The sequence below is a fragment of the Cyprinus carpio genome, chromosome A4, assembly GCF_018340385.1.
Source record: "Cyprinus carpio isolate SPL01 chromosome A4, ASM1834038v1, whole genome shotgun sequence".
Lineage (NCBI taxonomy): Eukaryota > Metazoa > Chordata > Actinopteri > Cypriniformes > Cyprinidae > Cyprinus > Cyprinus carpio.
Genome location: NC_056575.1, coordinates 9,595,274 through 9,619,062, shown reverse-complemented (window position 1 = coordinate 9,619,062; position 23,789 = coordinate 9,595,274). Strand labels below are relative to the sequence as shown.

At 34.4% G+C, this 23,789-nt stretch overlaps 1 protein-coding gene across 1 annotated transcript in view; it reads left to right on the top strand.

Moving 5' to 3' along the window:
- LOC109107538 (protein kinase C-binding protein NELL2-like) overlaps window positions 1–21,967 on the top strand; it is a 41,753-nt gene extending 19,786 nt beyond the window's left edge. Inside the window, exons 14-20 of the mRNA XM_042739939.1 lie at window positions 3,255–3,377; window positions 4,517–4,612; window positions 15,789–15,929; window positions 16,131–16,324; window positions 16,407–16,583; window positions 19,847–20,074; window positions 21,202–21,967. Coding sequence (XP_042595873.1) covers window positions 3,255–3,377; window positions 4,517–4,612; window positions 15,789–15,929; window positions 16,131–16,324; window positions 16,407–16,583; window positions 19,847–20,074; window positions 21,202–21,243 — 1,001 coding nt within the window. The 3' untranslated portion in view covers window positions 21,244–21,967. The remainder of the gene's footprint in view (window positions 1–3,254; window positions 3,378–4,516; window positions 4,613–15,788; window positions 15,930–16,130; window positions 16,325–16,406; window positions 16,584–19,846; window positions 20,075–21,201) is intronic.
- The last annotated feature ends 1,822 nt before the right edge of the window (window positions 21,968–23,789 follow it).

Genomic DNA, 23,789 nt, shown 5'->3' with positions numbered 1-23,789 from the left:
TACTAGCAGCAGTTATCAGTTTAACTCTACAGTATATGTTTAATCTATCATTCTTCCCTCTGGATCTGTTCCCCATTGATGATTGGTTGAAATCTTTGCATCTATTGTTGATTGGCTCAAAGCTGTGTATCTGATTCTGTAATTACTTAGCGTCTCAGTGAGGCTGGCTTTCTGATGGCAAAACATTATTATTTTCAATTATTCATGTGTGCAGTCACACAGAGAAAAATATTGCATATTTTGCCTGTGGGATTATTATAAAATAATCTGCAGGCTGCAGCCACATCAGTTGAAACTGAAATTAATTTAATATGAAGCTGCAATAGACGTTACCTGGTTTGAAACAAAAGCACTTTTAATCAGCCGATTATATTTTAATTTAAAACATCAGAAGTTTTGGAATTACTGTAATTATTTTAATTGTGCTCCACTGTTTGCATATCTGTTCATTAAAGCTCTGTCTTGCCTTCATGATCGACTCACTGATATTTGATATTTACTGATATTTACTAATTACATCCTTTACTAGGCAATGAACAAACTTGTAGGCATGATAAGGTTTTGTCAGTTACATGAACAGTACCAGACATTTGTTGTCAAACGAAGAAAAGAATATATGCAGTTAATAACAGTAATTATGGGGTTTCTATTTCTCCTTTCTTTCTGTGTCTCTCACAGAATACTTCATTAGTTCCCCTTGAGCAGTCAGCAGATGTTAAACTAAAAATGACATTAGTCTCCAATCAGTTCATTTATGTGCTATTCTGGACAGAGCTGTCCATGTTAATGTTCCTTCAAAGATCAGAGAGATTTCCCCATCATTAGATTTCTATTTTTCAAGGAATAGTCCACCTTGAAATTAAAATAGCTATCATTTACTCACACTCATGTCATTTCAATTCTGTGTGACTTTCTTTGCTCCAAAGGAGATGTTTTGAAGAATGTTCATGCTGTTCTATTACATACAAGTGATCCATATGCATCATTCACTATATTCAGAGTCTTCTAAAGCCATGTGATATGTTTGTGTAAGCAACAAAACTGAAATTTAAACTGAAATATAACATTTTAAAGCCTTTTCGCAACCATGGTCACCATTCACTTACATTGTGGAAAAGAGCAGCTTGGACGTTCTGCTAAACAACTTCTTTTGTGTTCCACAGAGTGAAGAAGTCATACAGGTTTCAAAAGACATGAGGATGAGTAAATGATTTTAATCTTTGGATGAACTACCCCTTTCATGCACAAACACAAAGAATCATCTATTCTAAATGTGATTTTGTTGCATGCTTGAGAAATAGCATTTCTGTCTGTAAGAACGAATATGGTTTTCAGCACCCTGTTCAAGCGTTCAGACTGAATATGTGATCTGGTTAAGGTTCCTTAATTCAGCTGCAAATGCAGCATAAAAACACACAGCCAAACAGTATCATTCATCAGTTAAAATGTTTTAATTAGATTATTTAATGACATTTTAATGAGAGTGATTAAAAGATCTGTGTTGTAAGATTTATGAATAAAGTAGATTAGGCAGTTTTGCTTCACTGGAGAATGGGTTTGAGGAGATGGAAAGTGACTTGCGTTGAATAAAAAGACACCAGACAGGTGTAAACACTGGATTTGGAGCAATAAAACAGAATATGTAACAGATGTATATGTATATACAATGTGAGTCTGCTGTTGTTTGCATTGCTTATTTGAGTATATGACTAAGATTTTTTTTCACCTGGTAGCTGACAGATCTGCCCATCTGGAAGATAGAAGGTACATGAATATGTGTGAGGCAAGGAGAGAAAAGCTTTGTTAATGTGAGTAATTAGGAGGATAATTGGTGTCGTTTTAGCTGTCATGGGCAGATGAGTCAACACAGATGAGAAATCAGACCACACAAACACGTCCACTGTGAGGGATTCATCTCAGTCAAACGCTGCTTGGCATGACTGTAATATCACTGATTGAGGTAAACAGAGCTTGCGTCAAGGGAGCCAGTGGAGCTGATATCGGACCAAATTGTTTATTGGCTTTTTTTTCATACTTATTTTTTCTTTTGGATCTTTATATTAGATTAAAATGCTAAATAAATCCTTTGAAATGCAACAATTAAATTTAGGCATCACAGCAATATAATGTGCAATTTTAAAAACAGATATTGAGACTTAGATTAGCTAAAACCTAAAATTGCAACTATTAGTGTTTTTAAATATTAAGTAAGTGTTAGATGAAGGCAAAGGTTATCTAAATTTGCACAATTGGTTATCTAATATGTTGTATGAATTAATTATCTATTATATATTTGTGATAAATTATAAATTGACCAACACTGATAAATAAAACTGGAGGTCATCGTAAGACATTGTGAGATGATTGCTGAACGTTTCATGATCAATTTCAATGCAAAATTGATTATTATTATTATTATTATAGTGTAAATAATATATGGACTGGTTTTCGGTCTTTATTATAAATCATATGTTTAAATACAATATTTGACTGATTAGTGTAAATAATATATGGTAAAAAGGCAAAGGCTAAAAAAATGAAATCAAACATTTCTCCAGCCACCAGTGTAAAATGATCCTTTAGAAATCATTCTAGTATGTTGCTTTAGTGCAAAAAAAAAAAAAAATAACATTTATTTATTGATTATCAGTTTTGGAAGTAGTTCCGCTTAATATTTTTTGGAAACAGTGATACAAATTTTGGTTTATTCAGCAAGGATGTATTAAATGTCAGTAAAGACATTTATAATATTACAAAATATTTCTACTTCAAATGCATGCTATTCATTTGAATTATCTAATTAAAGATATATAATATATATAATATATATATATATATATATATATATATATAAAAATAAATAAATATATAATTTTTTTTTTTCTGAACATCATAAGCTATAGCCCTTTTACAGCTTTTTGAGACTTTGCTTCCCAGATAGAGAAAGTCTAAGTGCAAAACTCTTTGACTGCATCTCAAATGCACAGACAACCTTCAACAGAGTATTTGTTTTTTTATTTTTGTGTAGGTTGTTTCATAAGCACCGTGCTCATGCGCATCTGACTCCTACCCCTTTCCGTGTTTTTATTCTTTCTTTCTGTCTTTTTCTCCTTCCTTCTGCTTGTTTTTCATCTTTGAGATGGAATTGTATTCCCTCTGAGAGAAACAGCAGCAAGGAAGATGGAAAGTGCAGAACGTGCAAAAAGTTTGAGGAAGGTGTGCAAACACACACTGATGCACTGTTGTGTTTTCAGAGCACGATGAGTGTGTGCGTGAACTGAATACCTGTGATGAAAACGCTCTTTGCTTTAATACGGTTGGCGGACACAGTTGCTCCTGTAAACCAGGGTACGTCGGTAACGGAACCGTCTGCAGAGGTAAGCACAAACATATGAACTCTACACTATAACCTGCACTGTCACAGTACCAAAATTACAGTAAAAAATTATTGATTTTCAATAACAAATTTAATTAATGTCAGTGTTAATATTAATATGAATGTATTTATAAGGCTAAAGGGATAGTCAACCCAAAAATGAAAATTCTGTCATTATTTACTCATACTTATGTCTTTTTTAATCCTTATGACTTACTTTCTTCTGTGCAACTCATAATATTGGAGAACAGCATTGGTTTCCATTGTATGGAGAGAAAAAAAAAACAGACATTTCTCAAAATATCTTGTTTTACAGAAGAACAAATGTCATACAGTTTTTGAACAACTCCATAAGTGAGTATGGACTATCCACTTAAGTTAATATACTACTACTACTACTACTTATAATAATAATATGAACAAATTTAGTTAAAACAATGTATTTTTTCAATTTAAAAAACAAGTAATTATTCCAAGTAAAGTAGTAAAAATAAAGATCAAAGAAATAAATTATAAGCAAATAGAACTTTAAAATGAACAGAACAAACACATTGCTTTATGGATTATAAATTAAATATTTACAATAATTTATAAAGAAATAAATAACAAGTATTTTTAAAAATAAGTTTGTCATAGTAGATATTCAAGTAATTATATCATAATAGGATAATAAACAAAAGAACGAATTACAAGCAAATTAAAGAAATTTGAAAGCAATTGTCAGGTGTCAAGTTCATTAGACTGCATTTGCACTGCATGACCTAATGCATAATCCAGAATGTTACATTTTCTTGCCAAGACCAGCATTTTGACTAAAAACATTTGACTGCTTGACTGTTCTCTCGCACATATAGATGCATACTGCAAATGGTATACCATTATATTAAAAAAAAAAATGGCATGTAGAAACATTTTTCTTATAGAAATTGCTAGTACATTTCACAATTAATTACAATGAAATAGCAAGTAACAATTAAATGTGAAATTATGAAAAAAAAAATATATATATATATATTTTACAGTGTACATCGCTATTCTGCACAGGTGCATTAGCTCAGTTTTCAGAGACCTATTTTTATTGGTATGGTGTAGTCCTGCTGAAATGTGTGTTGACCCCTGTGTCTTGTGTTTGATGTGCAGCGCTGTGTGAGGGCCAGTGTCTCAATGGAGGTTCCTGCGTCTCTCCAGATACCTGCATCTGCCAGCAGGGCTTCACTGGAAAGAGATGTGAGACAGGTAAGACGCAATTAGGCCAGTGGAAGGACATTTCCTGTAACCTTTCAATAGAAGTCAGAGCAAGAAATTGGAAGTGGAGAAAAGTGTACAACATATTCTCATACTGTGATGCTGCCCCTCAAGTGTTTTTCATATTTTAGTGATGGAGTGAGTTGGTTGAAATATGGTGCTGTAGGAGCTGTAGAAGCTTGGAGGAGGGATATTTATTTTTGATATTTTCCAGGAGTGTGAGATACTTATCTCAGATGATTTCTAAGAATGTAAACACCATAGATGTCTCTATGTGGACTGTGCAATATTTCATGGCACAGTGGATATGCATGTTTGCTAGAAATTTGATGATTAATGTCAAAGGATTATCTAAAGTGATGCTTGCAGATATGCAATAAAAAGTTGCTAAACTTATTCACTATATTTTGATGATTGCATAGTATTATAATATATTTCTGTATTATAATACAGAATATAAACAAATGGGTGTTATTTATTTTATAAATCAACACATTTAATAAATAAATGTAATAATTTAATTATAAATTATAATAAATGTAATAAATTATTTGAAAAAGAAAAATATAATTACTTGGTATAACTACTTTTTACAATAGTTAGAATAATAGTAAAATGATTTGAATTATAGTAGAAGTTAAATATTATTATGTATTTAAATGTATTAATATATTGCAATATTAATATAATTTAATGTAAATTAATATTAATATAAAATAATATTAAAAATAAAAATATAATATTGTAATATAATTATAATAATGATGGTTACAAAATTAGAACTATTATAAAAGTTAAGTAGATATGCTAGTGAAATTCTGATTCTCAATTACAATTTTAAGCTTAAATTTAAGTTAAATATTAATATAAATTGTTAACATTGATATGATATAATATATTATGATATAATGTTTTGTTGTAATGTAATATGTATATTAAGAAAGTTTGCTTATTAATATTTAGTGGGTAGAATGGTGATGACAAAACTAATCATCTAATAGTGTTCTTTCATTGTAATGACAATGAAATTCCTGTATTCCAGTATTTTATGTACTTATTTGTTGTTTTATTTACTGTACAGTAAATCAATGAGAAAAATACAAAGACAAAAAAGTTTTAAGGAGAAATAAGACTAAAAAGACCAGGAGACATTATTATTATTATTATTATTATTATTACAAAACTTATTTATTTATTTGAATGTCAATCAGCAAAATTCAGTGGTCAGCTTTTAAGTATGTGATACAATGATATCCAATACAGCTTATTCTCCTACTATATTCTATCATCAATGCAGCTTCTATTCATTAAATCCCACATACACAAAAGTGAAACAAGTCATTGCAGTTTAAATACATGTATGTCTGATTCAGAAGATACTGATATAATTATATTTTGGCAACGTGTTTTAACCAAATGTGCCATGAAAGCATCAAGATATAGATCACATCTCTTCCATGTAATTTCAGTCTGTGTACTAATCAATCACAACAAGTGACACACGACAAGGCGTTTTGCCTGTCACTTTGTTTGTGTTTTTGTTACACTGCATTGACAAGCCCTGCCCACATCTCATAGCTTTATATTAAATATGTTCTGTAGGGCTGTGATTTTGTGGCTTCACACAATATTGCACTTTTAGTGTTGACAGGAAAATTACTTGACATTGAAAGCTTGTCATGGTGTGGACAAGTTCTCCCTGGATTGGTGCAGTGTTGTACATGCAGAAATAAACACTGCAGAAAAATAATAATTTTGGAATCGGTATTTTGTGTTTTTCCATTAAAAAAAATCAGTGGCTTAAAAAATATCATGTACATTTTACAAGAAAATACTATTTCAGTTTTTCTGCTTGCAAATATCATTCAGTGTGTTGCTTGCTATTTTTTTGTAATTAACTGTGAAATGTACTTGCAATTTCTGATTGAAAATGGTTTCTACACCAACTTTATTTCCACATAGTTCTAAGCAGTGTTGGGTGTAACGCATTACTAAGTCAGTCTAAGTTTCCCATCTCAGAGTTCATTATCTGTAGCCAAACCTGCACGCAAACCCCCTTGTCACCTAGATACAAAATATAGATAGAATGAGCAGGAATTTACCTTAGAAGAACAGCATGATCTTATTCAACAACTAAATAACATTAGATAACATGCCATTTTTACATAAACTTGTACGCATCTTACTAGTTGGGCTTTTCCTGATCTACTATCAGATGTCAATGTTTATAATGTGCTAAGCTATAAGAATTTAGTTTATAAAATATCAGAATGTTGTTTATGAAGTTTGTGGTAATACAAAGCATATGTGCATGAATTACAATAAATATACTGCATAAATACAGTATCGATGATGTAATTAGTAATTCATTATTTTTTAAAGTAACTCACCCAACACAGGTTCAAAGGATGGTTCAAAATTTAATTCAAAAACAAGCCAAAAATACAGATTAAGAGATTGATTTTTCGTAGTGGCAGGTATGGTTTCAAGCGAGCCACTGAATTCTGGAACAGCAGAAAAGAGATGGACATGAGGCTTTTTTATGGCTCTGGGGATTGATATGTGTGTGTGTGTGTGTGTGTGTGTGTGTGTGTGTGTGTGTGTGTGTGTGTGTGTGTGTGTGTGTGTGTGTGTTTGAGATAGAGAGACAGAAACCTCTGAACCTTTTGCTCAACGTTAACCAGCAGGGCGTCTGCCGTTGGTTTTTTACAAACTGGTCCAACACCCACTCGCTCCTGTGTGAGTGACAGAGGGATGATGAAGGGAAAGAGAAAAAGAGGAGTGAGGAGAGAGGAAATGAGGAGTCATGGGGACTAAAGGAGACAGCTGGTAGAGAGATAGAGACAAGATAGAGTGAGGTGTGGTTTGCGAGACATTGTGTGTGTGCTGAACGCCTGACTCACCGTTCTTGGAGGCAGAACTGGCTAACACACAGACAAACTCACAGCTATGTTACATGGGTCAGGTTTTGCCTACACTGCAGGGACCAAATGTCTCCACAAGGAAGAAAAGCATCAAATATCTACACAGGGAAACAGCTTAATAAGCATTCCAAAACAGTTATTTCAAAATGTTTTATCTAATTGTTTTTGTTTTTGTTTGGCTTTTTTTTTGGGGGGGGGGGGTATTTTTTTCATTGTGAATTACAGAGTTAAATTAAAAAAAAAAAAAAGACTTTGAAACCCACAAAATTATTTTTATCTCAATTAAATGTTTTATTTACTTAATTATTTTTATTCATTTGTTTGTATGTTCATTTGTTCATGAATTTGTGATTTACAGAGAGAAATTAACAAAAGAAAAAGGACCCAAAAAAAATTTTTCTAAAGGGAAAAAAAAACCCTTTTATTTATGTTAAAGAGGTCTCATCGTTTTGGAGTGTTGTGGTATTTTTCTGTATGTGTGAGCAATAGATTATGGGCTTTATGCTTGTTTGGTGTGCTCAGCCGTCTGTAAGCCCTCACAGTTTTTCCCACATGTTTTCTTTCTTCCTCTGAGGGGAAATTTAATGTTATGACAAAATCACAAAGAGGATAAATATTGCACAAACAAACATGAGAGGCAAGGAAAAGTCTGTTCTCTGTCACTTTGAAACCTCCTATCCCTCCACTAAAAGAACTGCATTATTAAACCCTCCGTCTTTGTCAGTAAGAATCTCTCTTTCTCTTTTTTGTTTTATCTATGCCAGCTTGAAGTTGGCACATATGGCCAACTTCAGTAACACTTCCTACCAGTTCTGTAAATACAAAACAAGCCATTAGTTCAGAGGATATTGTTCTCCTGGTAAAATAGAGGAACAGTTTGATTAAAGTATTGTGTTTTGATTGTTATTCTGTTCTTTAATGAGAGTAATTATCTGAAGCACAAAGACTCAGAATTGTCTTCTCCGTCAAAAGTCCTGTCGCAGAGATGCTTTCTGAATAGAAATGCTGTGAGGAAAGCTCTCTCTCTCTCTCTTTTTATCTTCCTCTGAAAAGGAAACTGTAGGGAGTCGCATTTCCTTTCATATTTCAGCTCTTACCTCTTAGAAGATTGGCACCATGTATTATCCATCAGATTGGCTCAGATGTTTCACACATGCTCTTTTCATAAAGGAAACCCAATTACAGCTGGTCCTCAGGGGTTAAACGCCCTGGGCTCAGGGGTCCTTCCCCTTAAACAAGACGTTTCTGCAGGCTACTTGTTAATTCTTTATGTGATGGGTGTATAGCAATGGGATGTAAGCACCTTCAACTTGCAGTCTTGAGAAAAAAAGGGCTGCGGTCTGTCGCTGAACTCCTTAACTGTGTCTTTGCACCAGGATGGGAGTCTCAAGAAGTGTTTACTCATAATATAAAGCTAGAACGGAGCCCTACCCCTATTAAATTTTAATGAGAATATCTTCAGAAGCTAGTGAGACAGTCCCACAGGGAGTAACATTGTGTGTACAAAGAGATTCAAAACAGCTGCTGGTTGGGTCTTCCAATAAAACTCCTCCATGTTTATTTAAGTGCTATGATTATGTTTGCTTCATTGGATTCATGTTTTCCAAGGCGTTACTCATCATGTCTAATGAGGTGAAGCTAATTAGTGTTTAGCTGTTGAGCGTTTTCCCTCACTCTGCAACATAGACCGCAATTTTATCATAATCAGAATAACGCAAAAAACTATATTTGAATATATATGTTTTCAAATATTTTACATATTTTACATTTTACATAATATTATACATTACTATTTATCCTGCTTAACACTGAAAAAATAAAGGAAATATATATTGGATATATTGTATATATTGTAGTGTATGTATTACATATTTATTTTGTATTTCATTTTATATTTTAATTTACAATACAGTATATATAATATTTCCATTATAATTATTAAAATGGTTAAATATATAATATTATAATTATTATTAAATGTTATGTAATGTGTTTAAGTATTTATTAATTAGAATATATTTAATAAATATATTATGATATTTTATTTTGATATTTTATTGTACATATAATTTATATATATATATATATATATATATATATATATATAAAAATTAATATATATTTTATATAATATAATATATATAATATAATTTAAAAAATATATACAAATAATAACAAAAGATAATTATGAGAACTATATATATATATATATATATATATATATATATATATATATATATATAGTTTTCATAATTTTCATAATTATTTTTATTAAATTTTATGTGTAATGCATGTATAAAAAAAATTCCTTAGAAGACTTATAGTGTTTTTTTTTTCCCTTACCGGTTTATTCTAGCTGTTCTTGCATCTTTCTAAATTGCTTAGAACAAGTAAAAACATTGGTAATGGTGTCAGTATTTAAACAGAAAAAAAATCTCTTGTATTCATATCTTTGAAACGCTTCACCATAGCCAATAAAATGGGTTATGAACAGCAGTTCAGTTCTACTTTAGATAATACTTTCCTCTAAATTGCCACTTTATTGGGGAAACTCTGAGAATCTACCATCTGTCTTCTCAGTAAGAAAAGGTGTGCTTTTAAATTAAAACTTAAAAAAAAAAAAGTGTCAGACTTTAAGAATGGGACCAGGCTTTCATGCACACACCCTTGTTTGCATCAAGGCCCTTCTACAGTGTTGAGCTCCCCAGTGAGAACCAGCAGTGGGTGTGAATCTGTTCATTAGTGTGAGGATGGAGGGGGAGGATGAAGGGAAGGAGAAAAAAAATGAGAGCAGGGCAGAAGAAGGAGATAGCTGGCGTGGGAACAGCCGGGATGTTAAGGGACTGAGTGGATTGATGACTTACCGTTTGAAGAATCATCCCTGATGAAATTGACTTGATGATTCGACTGTGGACCCATAACTATTCCTGGCTGTACTCATGGGATTGGATAATCTGTTTTACTTGGCACTTTGTCTCAGGAAGTGTTCAGCCTGTTCTACTACATTGTACACCCTGATCCTCTGATTATATCAAAAGAAACTGTGCCTTTAAAGGAATAGCTCATCCTAAAACTTAATTTTGCTGAAAATTTACTCAACCTTCAGGGCATCCAATATGAGTTTGTTTCCTCATCAAAACAGATTTGAAGAAATGTATCATTACATCACATAAAAACATCACAATAATCCACAAGTAATCCACACGGCTCCAGGACATCAATTAATGTCTTGCAAAGTGAAAAGCTGCGTGTTTGAAACAAATCAATCATCAATTCCTTTTAACATTAAACCACTTCATAATCATAATCATAATTCATAATAATCATCAAGATGTTTTTAGCTTCAAACCTTGCTTCCTATATGCATAATTCTGCTTTCTCCAGTGAAAAAATCATCTCGCCTGAATCAGGAGAGAAATATGCACAGATCAAGCACAGTTTATGCTGGACTCATTAATCAACAAAGGCGAATTCTTTTCCCAACCCCATCTTATACACTACTCAATGGAGTCAATTTGAATTAGTCTCTTTACAAACATGTAAAGAAATCACTCTTTACATTAAACATTAAAATCCACCTTTTCTCCTCATGATGTTTTGCCCTCACTATTTGTAAAAACAAATTTTTGACACTATCAGACCTGATTTAGTGAATATCATAATCAACTGTCTTTTGAACGGGACTGTCCCCGATTGATTTAAACTAGTCACCAAACCCTAAGTAGCCTTCGCCTGATAGGTTATTCAGATTTTAGACCAGAGGGCTTTTTTTCTAAAATTTTAGATTAAAATGGCAGGTTAGAGATTGGTCTAAAACAGAGGTCTTCAACCCTGCTCCTAGGGACCCACTGTCCTGCAAAGTTTATTTCCAACCTGCTTCAGCACACCTGCCTGTGTATTTTTAAGCAGTATTGAGAAGCTTGATTTGATGCTTCAGGTGTGTTTGATTAGGGTTGTAGCTAAACTCTGCAGGACAGTGGGTCCCTAGGAACAGGGTTAAAGACCTCTGTTTTAGACCAATCTCTAACCTGCTGTTTTTATCTAAAATTTTAGAAAAAAAATGTATTTGCGCAGCTGCTAAATCATTTGAATAGTAACGGTATTTCTGATATTTTTCAGTCTGATTTTAAAACTCTACACAGCACAGAGTTTTCCCTTTTGAAAGTTTTAATGACATTTTAATGTCCACTGATGCTGGTAATACTATGGCTTTAGTGCTTTTAGATCTCAGCTCTTTGTTTGATTTTGTTATGTTCTCGCTTGGAGCACTGCATCGGTGTTAGAGAAGATTCTCAGTAAATATAGTAAAGCATTCTTCTTCCATAGTGTGTGTTACATGGGGTGTTCCTCAGGGTTCAACTTTGGCACCGTTAATGTTTTCACTGTACTGTATATGTTACCCATTGTTTCAATTTATGAAATTGTGTGTAGTATCATTGCTACGCCAATGATACTCAACTTTACATGCCATTTATGTGCAACGACAGGTCTACCATAAATCAATTAACAGCCTGTCTCCAAGAATTGAAATCATGGCTAACCGATAATTTTTTGCATCTGAATGATGATAAAATGCAAATTGTTTTGTAGGGCCTACCGAGAAAACTGATTTGATTCCTGTAGACTTGGTTTCTCTCACTCTATATCGTTCTTTTGATGCCAAGGAATTGGATTTTATTTTGGATAATGGCCTAAAGCTAAACAAACAAATCAATTCTGTTGTAAGTTCTAGCTTTTATCACCTTCAAAGATTAGCAAAAGTTAAACCCTTCCAAAGTAGGAAGAGTTATGAGATTGAAATGCATGCTTTTGATTCATCATGGCTTGATTATTGCAGTTCACTGTATCATGGGCTGCATGTCTCATCTATTAATAGACTTCAATTGGTCCAAAACGTGGCTGCCCGTTTGCTCATGGGCAGTCACAAATGGTCACTACATCACACCTATTTAAGTTCACTGCACTGGCTACCTATACATTATCGCATTGAATTCCAAATTTTGTTGTTTTTATAAAAAGCGTTAAACGGTCTCGCTCCTCAGCTATACCTTTCAGAGTTTATTATAGAACACAATCCAGTCAGATTGCTCAGATCACAAACCAGTCATATACGGGTACCCAGATCTAGACCACAATGCAGGGGTGACAGAGCATTTGCAGTATGCCTGGCCCCAAGTCATGGAACAAATTGCCATTATCTATCAGAACAGCAACCACAGTGTCTGTTTAAAAGTCTTTTAAAAACCCATTTGAACTTCTTGTACAACATCTTATAAATGTCTATTTAATTTTGGTTAACACAATTTTGTACAGCACTTTGGTCAACCAAGGTTGTTTTAAATGTACTTTATGAAAAAATTAAACATGAAACTTGAACTAAAAAGTCCAAAATTGTTCTAAACAGATATGTTGGTGAATTTTGATGTGAGAGGTAAAATGGGATGGAAGCGTTATTATGGATTATGAACTCAATGGTTTAATGTTAAAAGGCCTTGATGATTGATTTGTTTCAAACACGCAGCTGTTCACTTCATATAACTGATGAACTACTGTAGAATTGTGTGGACTACTTGTGGATTATTGTGGTGTTTTTATCAGCTGTTTGAACTCACATTCTGACGGCACCCATTCACAGCAGAGGATCCACTGATGAGCATGTGAGGTCATGCAAAATTTCTCCAAATCTGTTCCGATGAAGACACAAACTCATTTACATCTTGGATTGTCCGAGGCCGAGTACATTTTCAGCATATATTCATTTTTGAGTGAACTGTTCTTTTAAACTGACCTTGGTGTTTGCTAGAGCAAAACTCACTACTGCAAACAAATGGAAATATATGAAGATCCCAAATGTTGAAGATGGAACAAATGAGATGGAGACTGTGTATTGTGCCGTCGACTTGTGACATTCTGTGACAAATTAGTGGCAAGTCTGCAGGACAGCGGGAACCCTGGGGGTTTGCCCGTGAATACACATTCAATCAATACTCGCTACTGCTTACTGACAGCACAAATGCCAGCCTTTCCTCTGAGGAAGATGAGTGCAGTGTGTGTTTGTGCTCAAGGAAGAAAATGAATAAATGTCATCAGCGCTGCCTACATCTATGTATTATTCAGCACTGTCTGTGTTATTTTTGCCGTTCTTTGTTTTTGAGGGATATTGAATTTAGTGTTAGGCAAGTGATATCTTTAGAAAAAGTCTGGAAATCTTAGTCAGAGGAGTGAAAAATATTCAGAACCTTTGCATGGGGGTAGCTGTGGCCTAATGGTTAGAGAATTGGACTTGTAACCAGAAAGTCGCAGGTTCGAGTCTCTGTGCTGGCAGGAGTTGTAAGTGGGTGGGAATGAACAGTGCTCTCTTCCACCCTCAATACCCATGGCTGAAGTGCCCTTGAACAAGGCACTGAACCCCCAGTTGCTCCCCGGGTGCTGGATATAGCTGCCCACTGCTCCGGGTGTGTGTTCATGGTGTGTTCACTTCTCACTGCTGTGTGTGTGCACTTGGATGGGTTAAATGCAGAGCACCAATTCCGAGTATGGGTTACCATACTTGGCAATTGTCACGACTTTCACTTTCATGAAAAATTCTCACATCAGACATTCCACATATGATAAAATGTACCACAGAAGGTTCTCTTAAAGGGACAGTTCACCAAAATAAGAATCTTCTGCCATCATTTACAAACTTAAATGTACAATAACCCTCTGTTAATGACCCCAGATTCAATAAATGTAATATAAATTTTGAACATGTGCAGATTTCACAGTGTTAAGCATTTTTAATGTGCAATATTTAAATATAAGCAAATATAAATTACATTTAAGAGCTGTGGCAGAGTAAAGGTTAAAAATGTACACGTCAGAGTGTCAAAATGATGTCAGAATGTTAATTTTTGAGGGAACTATCACTTTAAAGATTTCTCAGCCCATGCAATACTAACATGCACCACTTGCAAACCTAATTCAAAAGGTCCTTTAGGCGGTTTCCCATTTTCTGTGCTCATTCACAAAGACTCTCAAGGCTACATACATTTTTTTTTCTCTCTCTCACACACCCACAAACACGCAATATTCATCTGGCTTTTGTTTTACCCTGTCTACACAGCCTTGCCTTCATTCCAAACATTAAACTTGGCATTGAAGTACAATGTAATACACCTCTCTCTTAACAATCTAATGAGATAGGTGAGGTCAAACATATTCGGTCTAAGATTAAAGTCACAAAATATTTTCTCTCCCAGTATGCCATTGTGGTTGAAGTTGTCACTGAACTGGCTGGGTCTGAGGGACGCTCAGCGTAGCTTTCTGTGAGAGTGTAATCCAAGGACAAGTACTGAAAGTTGAATAGATTCTGAAGAGCATCATTATCAACAGCTGTTGGATACGCTCCTTTCAAGACGCCCATGGCAAAAGCTCTATTTTTCTCCCTTCCTTTGTGTCTGGTGTGAGGATAGACATCAAATATACTTGTGTAGATTTGCACCCATTTAGGAATTTGAAAAAAAATTGTGGCAACAGGACAACACACTCTAGCATAACTCCACATTAGAATACACACTTTATAATAATATTACAATAATAATATTACAATTTAAAATAATTGTTTTCTATTTTAATATATTTTTGAAATGTCATTTATTCCTGTGATGGCAAAGCTGAATTTTCAGACAGTTTTAGATGTCACATGATCCTTCAGAAATCTTTTTAATATGTTAATTTGGTTCTCAAGAAACATATATTATGATCATTAATGTTGAAAACAGTTGTGCAGATTTTTTCAAGATTCTTTGATGAATAGGACAAGCAAATAAATAAATAATGTAAAAAGTGTGTGTGTGTGTGTGTGTGTGTGTGTGTGTGTGTGTGTGTGTGTGTGTGTGTGTGTGATATAGATATAGATATACAGTATATCCATTTACATTTAGTCATTTAGCAGACGCTTTTATCCAAAGTGACTTACAAATGAAGACAATGAAAACAATCAAAATCAACAAGAGGGCAATGACAGTATATAATGTATATACACACTCTCATACACACACACATACAATCTTAAAGTGTCTTTCTGGCTTTAAATGCCATGACAGATCATATTAAATATTTCACACTATTTTTACTTTTTTTTCGTGATATATAACTTTTGACGTCATTCAGGTACAGTTGTGCTCACCTAGAGTGACACTGTGCTTTTTTCTGAACACTTCTTAGGGTTTCTCATGCGTGTCTCCACCTTGTCTCTTTAGACATCGATGAGTGCTCTGATGGATTTGTGGAGTGTGACAGTCGAGCCACTTGCGTCAACCTACCTGGCTGGTATCACTGCGAGTGTCGCGATGGCTACCATGACAACGGAATGTTCTCGGCCAATGGAGAGTCATGTGAAGGTAACTTGTTTCGAATGAAACAGTGCATATTTTGAATTGAAATCAGTATAGAAAGATGTATTTTGCTCTCAGCATGCTGTGTGTCCGTAGTTATGACATACACCAGCTAACTAGGTAATGCAAACCAGCTAAACCATGACTGCTTGGATTTAACAAGTTACTTAGTTTGTCTTTGGTGTCTTCTTTGTTTCTGCATGGCAGACATTGATGAATGTGAGATGGGGCGGCACAGCTGTGCTAATGACACCGTGTGCTTTAACGTGGACGGAGGTTATGACTGCCGCTGCCCGCACGGTAGGAACTGCACGGGTGACTGCGCCCATGACGGGAAGGTGAAACACAATGGGCAGATTTGGGTGCTGGATGACGACAGGTGCTCGGTCTGCTCTTGTCAGGTGAGACAAAGGGGTTGATGGGAATTGAAGTCAAAGAAAAACTGTTTTTTTTTACTCTCTACATCTTTCTCTCCTGTTTTAGTCAGGGTTGGTGATGTGTAGACGGATGGTGTGTGATTGTGAGAATCCCACAGTGGATGTATTGTGCTGTCCTGAATGCGATCCTCGCTTGAGTTCTCAGTGTTTGCATCAGAACGGTCTGCTAGCGTACAGCAACGGAGAGACCTGGGAGGAGAACTGCCAGCAGTGCCAGTGCATGGTGAGTGGCAGCATGTTATGCCAACTCGATGTGGTAATGCATTCTGATTGCCAGTATATATTTATAAACTAATATGTAGTATATGGTCGACATTAGAAAGAACTATTGCTAAAGAACATTAGAAGATTTTATTAAAGTCCTAGATGTCTGAGACCAATTGTAAAAATGCTTTTATTTTGCTTGCATTTCTATATATATTTTTGTCATTATAAAATGTTAATGAACATGGTATATTATATATGATCTGAGAATGTTCCAAATAGCATCTTGTGTATTGTGTATATTTAAATTTAAAAAAATATTTATAATATTATTTATTTATAGATATTTATTATTTAAACATATACACATTTTAAAAATAATATACATATTATATTTAAAAAATATATATATTTAAAATTCTCACATTCTTTTGCTTTGTTTTTTAAAATCTAAATTTAAATGTAAAAATATGTCATTAAAAATTGATGTTTGCATACTTTTGGATATGATTATTATTTGTGCATTAATTATAATGTAATTATTTAATATGAGGTAAATGTTGTATTTTTATATTATTTATTTTTATATTTTAAATGTTTATTTTATTATTATTATTAATATTTATTATGTATAAGCATATTTTTTAATATATTTTAAATAATCTGTTATGCATATTATATCTTTAAAAATAATAAAAGAATATATTTAAACGTTCTTAAATATTTTTACATACTTTTTGTTCTAAATTTTTTTAAACTAAATGTAAAAATAATTAAACTAAAAATTAACATGTTCTCAGACTTTTTTAATATGATTATTATTTGTGCATTATTCAATTATAATAATATTTAATAATAATAACACCAACAATAATTATTGGTAGTAGTAAAAATTATTTTAGAAACAATTTTTGGAGTTTTGGGAAACTATTTGGAAACTATTTTTGGAAATTTTTTACCATCTATGAAATGAGAGCTCTTTAACTTATGACCACCCACATTTATATATCAACAGCTGTTCAGCTGTTCACAATTACATTGGCAAAAACCAGAGAGTCAGAGTGAGGGTTGGAAAATGCTCTGTATTCGAGGTAAAGAATATGATGCAAAAGTGTGAAATATGTCCTCTTAAGCAAACTGTAAGTATTCACAAATGCAAAATGCTCAGAATAAACTCCACTGTCCTTCCCTGTGTAGATTCAGAGAAACTGCTGGTCACAGTGGAACTTTCTGCAGTATCTCAGTCAGGAAGTCTTGTGCCAAACCTTGAACAATGCAGTTTTCAGCCCCTCTGGTGCTTTTCCCTTCTGTGTGCTGTGTGGTTCAGCACTGAACTTTCATCCAATAGCCAATTTTTCTTTCTTTATGCAGAACTTTTTGCACTCTGAGAAGAATTTAATTACAAAGCACAGCTAACTCTATCTTTCTCCGTTGTGAAAATACTTACTGCAGTATTTGCTGAACTGACAATGGGTTCAAACAGGGCTCCTAAACTTGTCAGGGGATCTTCACATGACATACCAGGCTCCCAGCTCACATTTTCTCTGTCTGAGAGATTTTTATTTAGTACACAGAGAATGACGTTTTCCAAAGGGTTTTTGACTGCTAAACTTGTAGGTCTGTAATGAATTCTGTTAGAGACTTCTGGACAGTTGTGGACAGTGTTACAGACGAAAGGCTTGTTTTCCAGGCTAATGCTAAAGCCAGGCAAAAACTGACTCTCAACTGAAAGCTCTTTTTAATCCTAGACAAGCATAATTTGTGTCCTTTAAACCAGCTTTGAGAAAGGAACATGATCAAACAGAGCCAGTTTTGCATGGCCATATTGAAATTTCATTAGGTTTCAGTATAGCTGCTTTTTGTTTGTCTCTTTTATGTTCTTTTTATACCGTCAGACATTTATCACATTCTCTTTCAGTCAGCGCTTTCATTAGTCGTTTTCAACCCCCTTTACTCTTCGAATCCCTCTTCATCAGTTTTTTTTCCTTGTTTCCTGTGAAGTAAAAAGAACACAGAACTTGAAAGGAAGGAAGAGACACCGAAAAAGAGAGAATGGGGCAGGAAGAATGCTTTGTATTTTAAGAATACAAAAGCGTGAGGAGTGAAAGAACAAAGAATGTTTCCGGAATGAAAAACTCCAGGAGGGGAGAGAGAGACATTCAGAGAAATATCTGCATTCCCCTTCCTCTATACGTAACCCGCACAGTCTGATTCAAAATGTAATGTGAAAAATATGTTGTCTTGCAGCAAAACACAGCAATCACCCCCCCCCCCCCACCCTGTTTCAAACCTGTAACTTCCCTGAAACACTAAAGGAAAGAATTTTAATAATGCACAGATCAACTCTAAAATCACATAAAAGACTTCAAAACCAAAAAAAAGTGTCATTATTTACTGACCAAAACACTCAGTGAGTTGAACTCAAGAATTGGGTTAGTCCAATTTGTAACCGAATCATTTAGACCAGAACTAGGTCGACAGATTCATTAAAATGATTCGACTCAATAGAATTATTTATCCGAAAACAGAAGATCACTACTTGATTCATGAACTCTAATAAAATTGCAGATTGTCTTGTAAAATTAATACTTTTATTGAGCAAGGACACATTAAATTAATCATAGGTGACAGTAAAGACTTTTAATGATAAAAGATTTAGCTACATTTCAAATAAATGCTGGTCTTTTTTAAACGTTCTATAGTTGTTTTGTTGTTTTGCTAATGCACATGCAAATCACAGAGTAAAAAACAAATGATGCCTCACAAAGTGAATTGACTTGAAAGGCGGGACTTCCAGCCACGATATTAAGCAAATGATCTCCTGATTCTGTCCCTGGTTAGACTAGAGTTTCTTCTCTGTCTATCTTACTCAGACTTACCGTGCACTGTTGGTACTTACCTTCACACGCTTTTATGTTTGTCATTCCAAGTACACCTTCACTTTATCCTTGCACCTGTGGAAAGCATCCAAAAAGGATCAAAGCTTTGATACTTTTTTGACACATCACATGCAGTCTAGCAGATGTTACTCAAAGTTTAAAAGAATACTAGAGAAAACAGAACCCTGTGTGTAACTTTATTAAACCAGCTCTGACCTAGGAGTGTCGTATCGATCCTTCATTACACACTTCTCTCTGGATCAGTAAGCCCAACACACTATTTGTGATTTGCAGCATGTTAAAGCGAAAGTGTGTTATTTATGTCCTCACCGAACGAAATTGCGAAAATATTGATTCTATTCTGTATAGGGCTGAAATATGTCTCTGTCTGTGTGTTTCTCAGAGGGGTGAAGTGGACTGCTGGCCGATATCGTGTGCGCCGGTGGCTGACTGTGAGTTTACAGTGGTTCCAGAGGGCGAGTGCTGTCCACGCTGCGTCACGGACCCCTGCCTGGCCGATACCATTCGGAATGACATCACCAAGAGCTGCGTGGATGAATATGGGATCACTCGCTTCAGCGGCTCTGCTTGGACCAAGCACGGCACGGAGTGTTCCCTCTGCCAGTGCAAGGTACTTGACACTTACATAACCACCCACAGACACACACGTTACAAATCACCAAGTTCAAGCACTTTATTTATTATTGAGTATTTAGACTTAAACCCCTGTGGTTGTCATTATTTTTAAGCTGGGTCCTTTCACATAAAACAAACACAGCTTTCACATGCCCGCTAAGGGATTCATGGACATCTGGCTAATTTATTTTTAAACATTTTAATACTAATTCAGTCAAAGGCAAATGATTTTGGTGGTGCTCCCAGCCACAGCTTTGATTTTATTGTTTTGGTGCATATAAATATTATTCATAAAACACTTATCCAAAAATCTGAGACCCTACTGAATAGAGACCCCTAAAACCTAATTTAAACATGGAAATAAACAAAGGTTTAGAATTTTGAAAAATTTAAAGAAATCAAAGAGACTTTATGATAAGGTACAGTTCCACAGTTATTAGCATTGTAGATCTAGCAATACCTAGATTGTGAAAAAAAGTCACATTTGCGAGATGTTAACTCACAATTGTGAGTTTATAATGCACAGTTCTGAGAAGAAAAGTCAGAGTTGCCAGAGGAAAAATATTCTGCGGCAGAAAAAAAAAGTCAGAATTGTGAAATGTGAACTTGGAATTGCAAGAAAGTAAGTCACAGTTTATATCTTAAAATTTTGACTTTTAATATTAACTGCAGGAAAAAAAGTTTGAAGTATGAGATAAAGGCAAAAGTAGTTTCGCTTTCACAACAAAACACACAGCTTCTCCACGACATGGTGGCGGTAGCAATAATTCAACAGCAAGAATAAAAGTTACCCCTTCTTTCTTTGCAAACATTTTGTGAACATTTGGGCGGCGTTATGCAAATCATCCCACATCGTGACATAGAGAGTAACACTCCATAGAGAAAGGAAAAATTCAAATCGCATCATATGACCTCTTTAAAGCACCTTATGTGACTGGCCAAGGTCATCAGGTCATCATTTGAGCCGAAAGATGAATCATGAGAGGCTGTACTGATGCTTATTCAATGCATTACACACATACAGGATGGAAATGGTTGAGTGAGTGTCAAATTGGCTGCTTTTCTTTTTTGACTAATGTCGTCTTTTTTTCCTTCCCTCCCTCCCTTTCTTTTTCTCAACAGAATGGTCACATCTGTTGTTCTGTGGACCCTTTGTGCCTTTAGTCCTATTCAAAGGCAAAATGTCTGACTACTTCTTCTTTTCTCGCTCTTCTTTTGTCTGTTTTACTTTTCCCCCTTTCTGTCTCGGCTCTCTGTACAGTTCCATCCCCTTCAGAAGATCATTTTATACCAAATCCTCACATGTATTATAACATAAACAATATACAGATAGCTAAGTCACTCATAACACAAGATAAGGTAACTATCAGAAAACTGAATCATTTTAGCTTTGAACAGTTTTACAGATTTGCTTGATGCATTTGATAAGATGTTTATTTGTCATTTATCGATTACCATCGGAAACCATGACACAATATTCAGATAAAGAGGTCAAGTTTCACTAATTCCATTAAATTTTCAGGGTTCAATATCAAAGCTATGTTGAAAAAAAAATAAAGGTTGTAACCTTGTTAACATTGATGCCATTGTTTTCTGCTTGATGGGTTCAACAGACTGCAGACATGGTAAAATCCTTTGTAATTGACCTACAGGTCTTACCAGTATTTACTTCTTTCAGTATTAATGGTTACTCCGTTCCCTCCCGGGGAAAATATGATCTTGATGTTGTGAATAGTTAATTTAATGTGTTTGTTTCTCATGTCTCTTGAATTCTGTCTTTACTTTGATGTTTTATGTTGCACCTTCTGTCAAATTGATGTTTTGTTTCCTTCAGTGGCTCGGTGCACTATTGTGACATGGTGAAATAAAAGGTTTCCATTGAAAAATATGCAGATGCATTCTTGTTCTTTTTTATTAATTTAACTCAAAACAATCTAACAACTCTAATCGAACAGTCGGCAGTTGTGTATCACAAAATCCCACTGAGGGTTTGAAATAGTCAATGAAACGTCAGAATAATTTTACTTTTTTTTCAGCTTCATTATTTTGTCCACTTGATTCAATTCCTGTTCATTCATTGTCATCCTCCAAGTATCTTTTTCATTTCATATCTCTTTTTACAATAACTTTCTGTCTGGATTCTTCTCATGCTGCAGGCTGAACTTGGATTTATTTCAGTGCCAGTAATCCTGTGCAATTACACTTGGTTTGAATAGTTGGTTGATAGTGGCTGGTTCTGTTTTCCCGGCCTCTACAGCTTCTCTCATCTCTTTCTTTCACACGCACACACAGTTTTCCCGATGCAGGAGATTACTGCAGTGTGATGGTTCTCATTTCCGTGATTTTACTGATCCCACAGATTAGGGACCATACTGCTGATCTGATGTCACTGTGCCAGCCCTTGCCTTATGAGAGCCTCGCTTTGTGCCAACTTTTGTCTGACCTATAGTGTATGCTTGAATGTGTGGACATATGGGTGTGGGTTTGTCTCTGTGTTTTCTCTTGATTAAATATATGTCTAATGTGAGTAACTATTTATTGAATCAGCATTTGGGTACCTGGCATGAAATACTTTTGGAAGTGTTGCAGTGTCAAATGCTTAACTCCATCAAATACCATTTTTAATGGCATTTACTATGTATTGTATTTATTTCTGTATTTGCTTATTTAAATATTTTTATTTAAAAAATTTAATTTCAATTAATTATTTTGCAATTTCGCAAATTATATAATAATAATTATATAATTAGTAGTAGTAGTAATAATAATGTGGTTATACAAGTCACTATTGCAAAATAAATGAACATTTTAAAATAAATAAATTAAAATAACAAAAATTAAATTAAGAAAATAGAGGAATAAATACAATACATACTAAATGCCATTAAACAATTGTATTTTAAACATACTTTTTATACAGTATGTTCAGTCTATTTTCAAAGAAGCACTTTATATATATATACTTTTTTTATGCTGGCTGATATATCAGCAGTCATATTGGACACATCTTGTTGTTCAGTTCTTAGTGGCAGATGGTGCAGTATAAAGTTATAGAGTTTTCTGTTACCAGTGTTATTTATTTGCTATTCTGTCCTATAGGTCTTTTGTTTCATCTGAACAAAAATACTATTCAATTATTCTTTTTTTTTTTTTTTAAGTAGGAGAAATGACTGATTGCACCTTTGACCTATAATCACCATGCTGATTACAATTTTTGTAGCCATGCTTTTTATTCTTATCTTCTTTCTCTCTTTCTCACCAAGTGCTTGTTTTTTAATCTCTTGCCCTTTTCAGCACAGTGTGTAATCTTGCTGAAGTGGTGAATCGGGTCCCTGCCAAAACTAACTGGCAATGTCTCTTTCCCTAGTTGGACACTTTGGCTCTATATTTGTCTGCTGGCCTATGCCGGCTAATGGAGAGCCAAGAGTCTGACTAGTGCTTCCTCATCCCTCTGAAGAGCAGAGAGGAAGGGTGAGGGGGGGACCAAGTGACCCGGCATGTTGTCTGGTTATCCATCTGGCTCTGAAAAGCCTGTAGCAGTGTAGCAGAGAAGAGCCCCACGCTTGAGCGGAAATATCAGCACCACGGAGAGTTCCTCTGAGAGCTTCTCTTACGTCAGTGCGGGTGGGACAGGCTGCCAGGAAATCTGACTCTCAAAGAGGATAGAGTATCTCTTTATGAGTGTTTGACTTAGTTTTACAGGCTTGAAG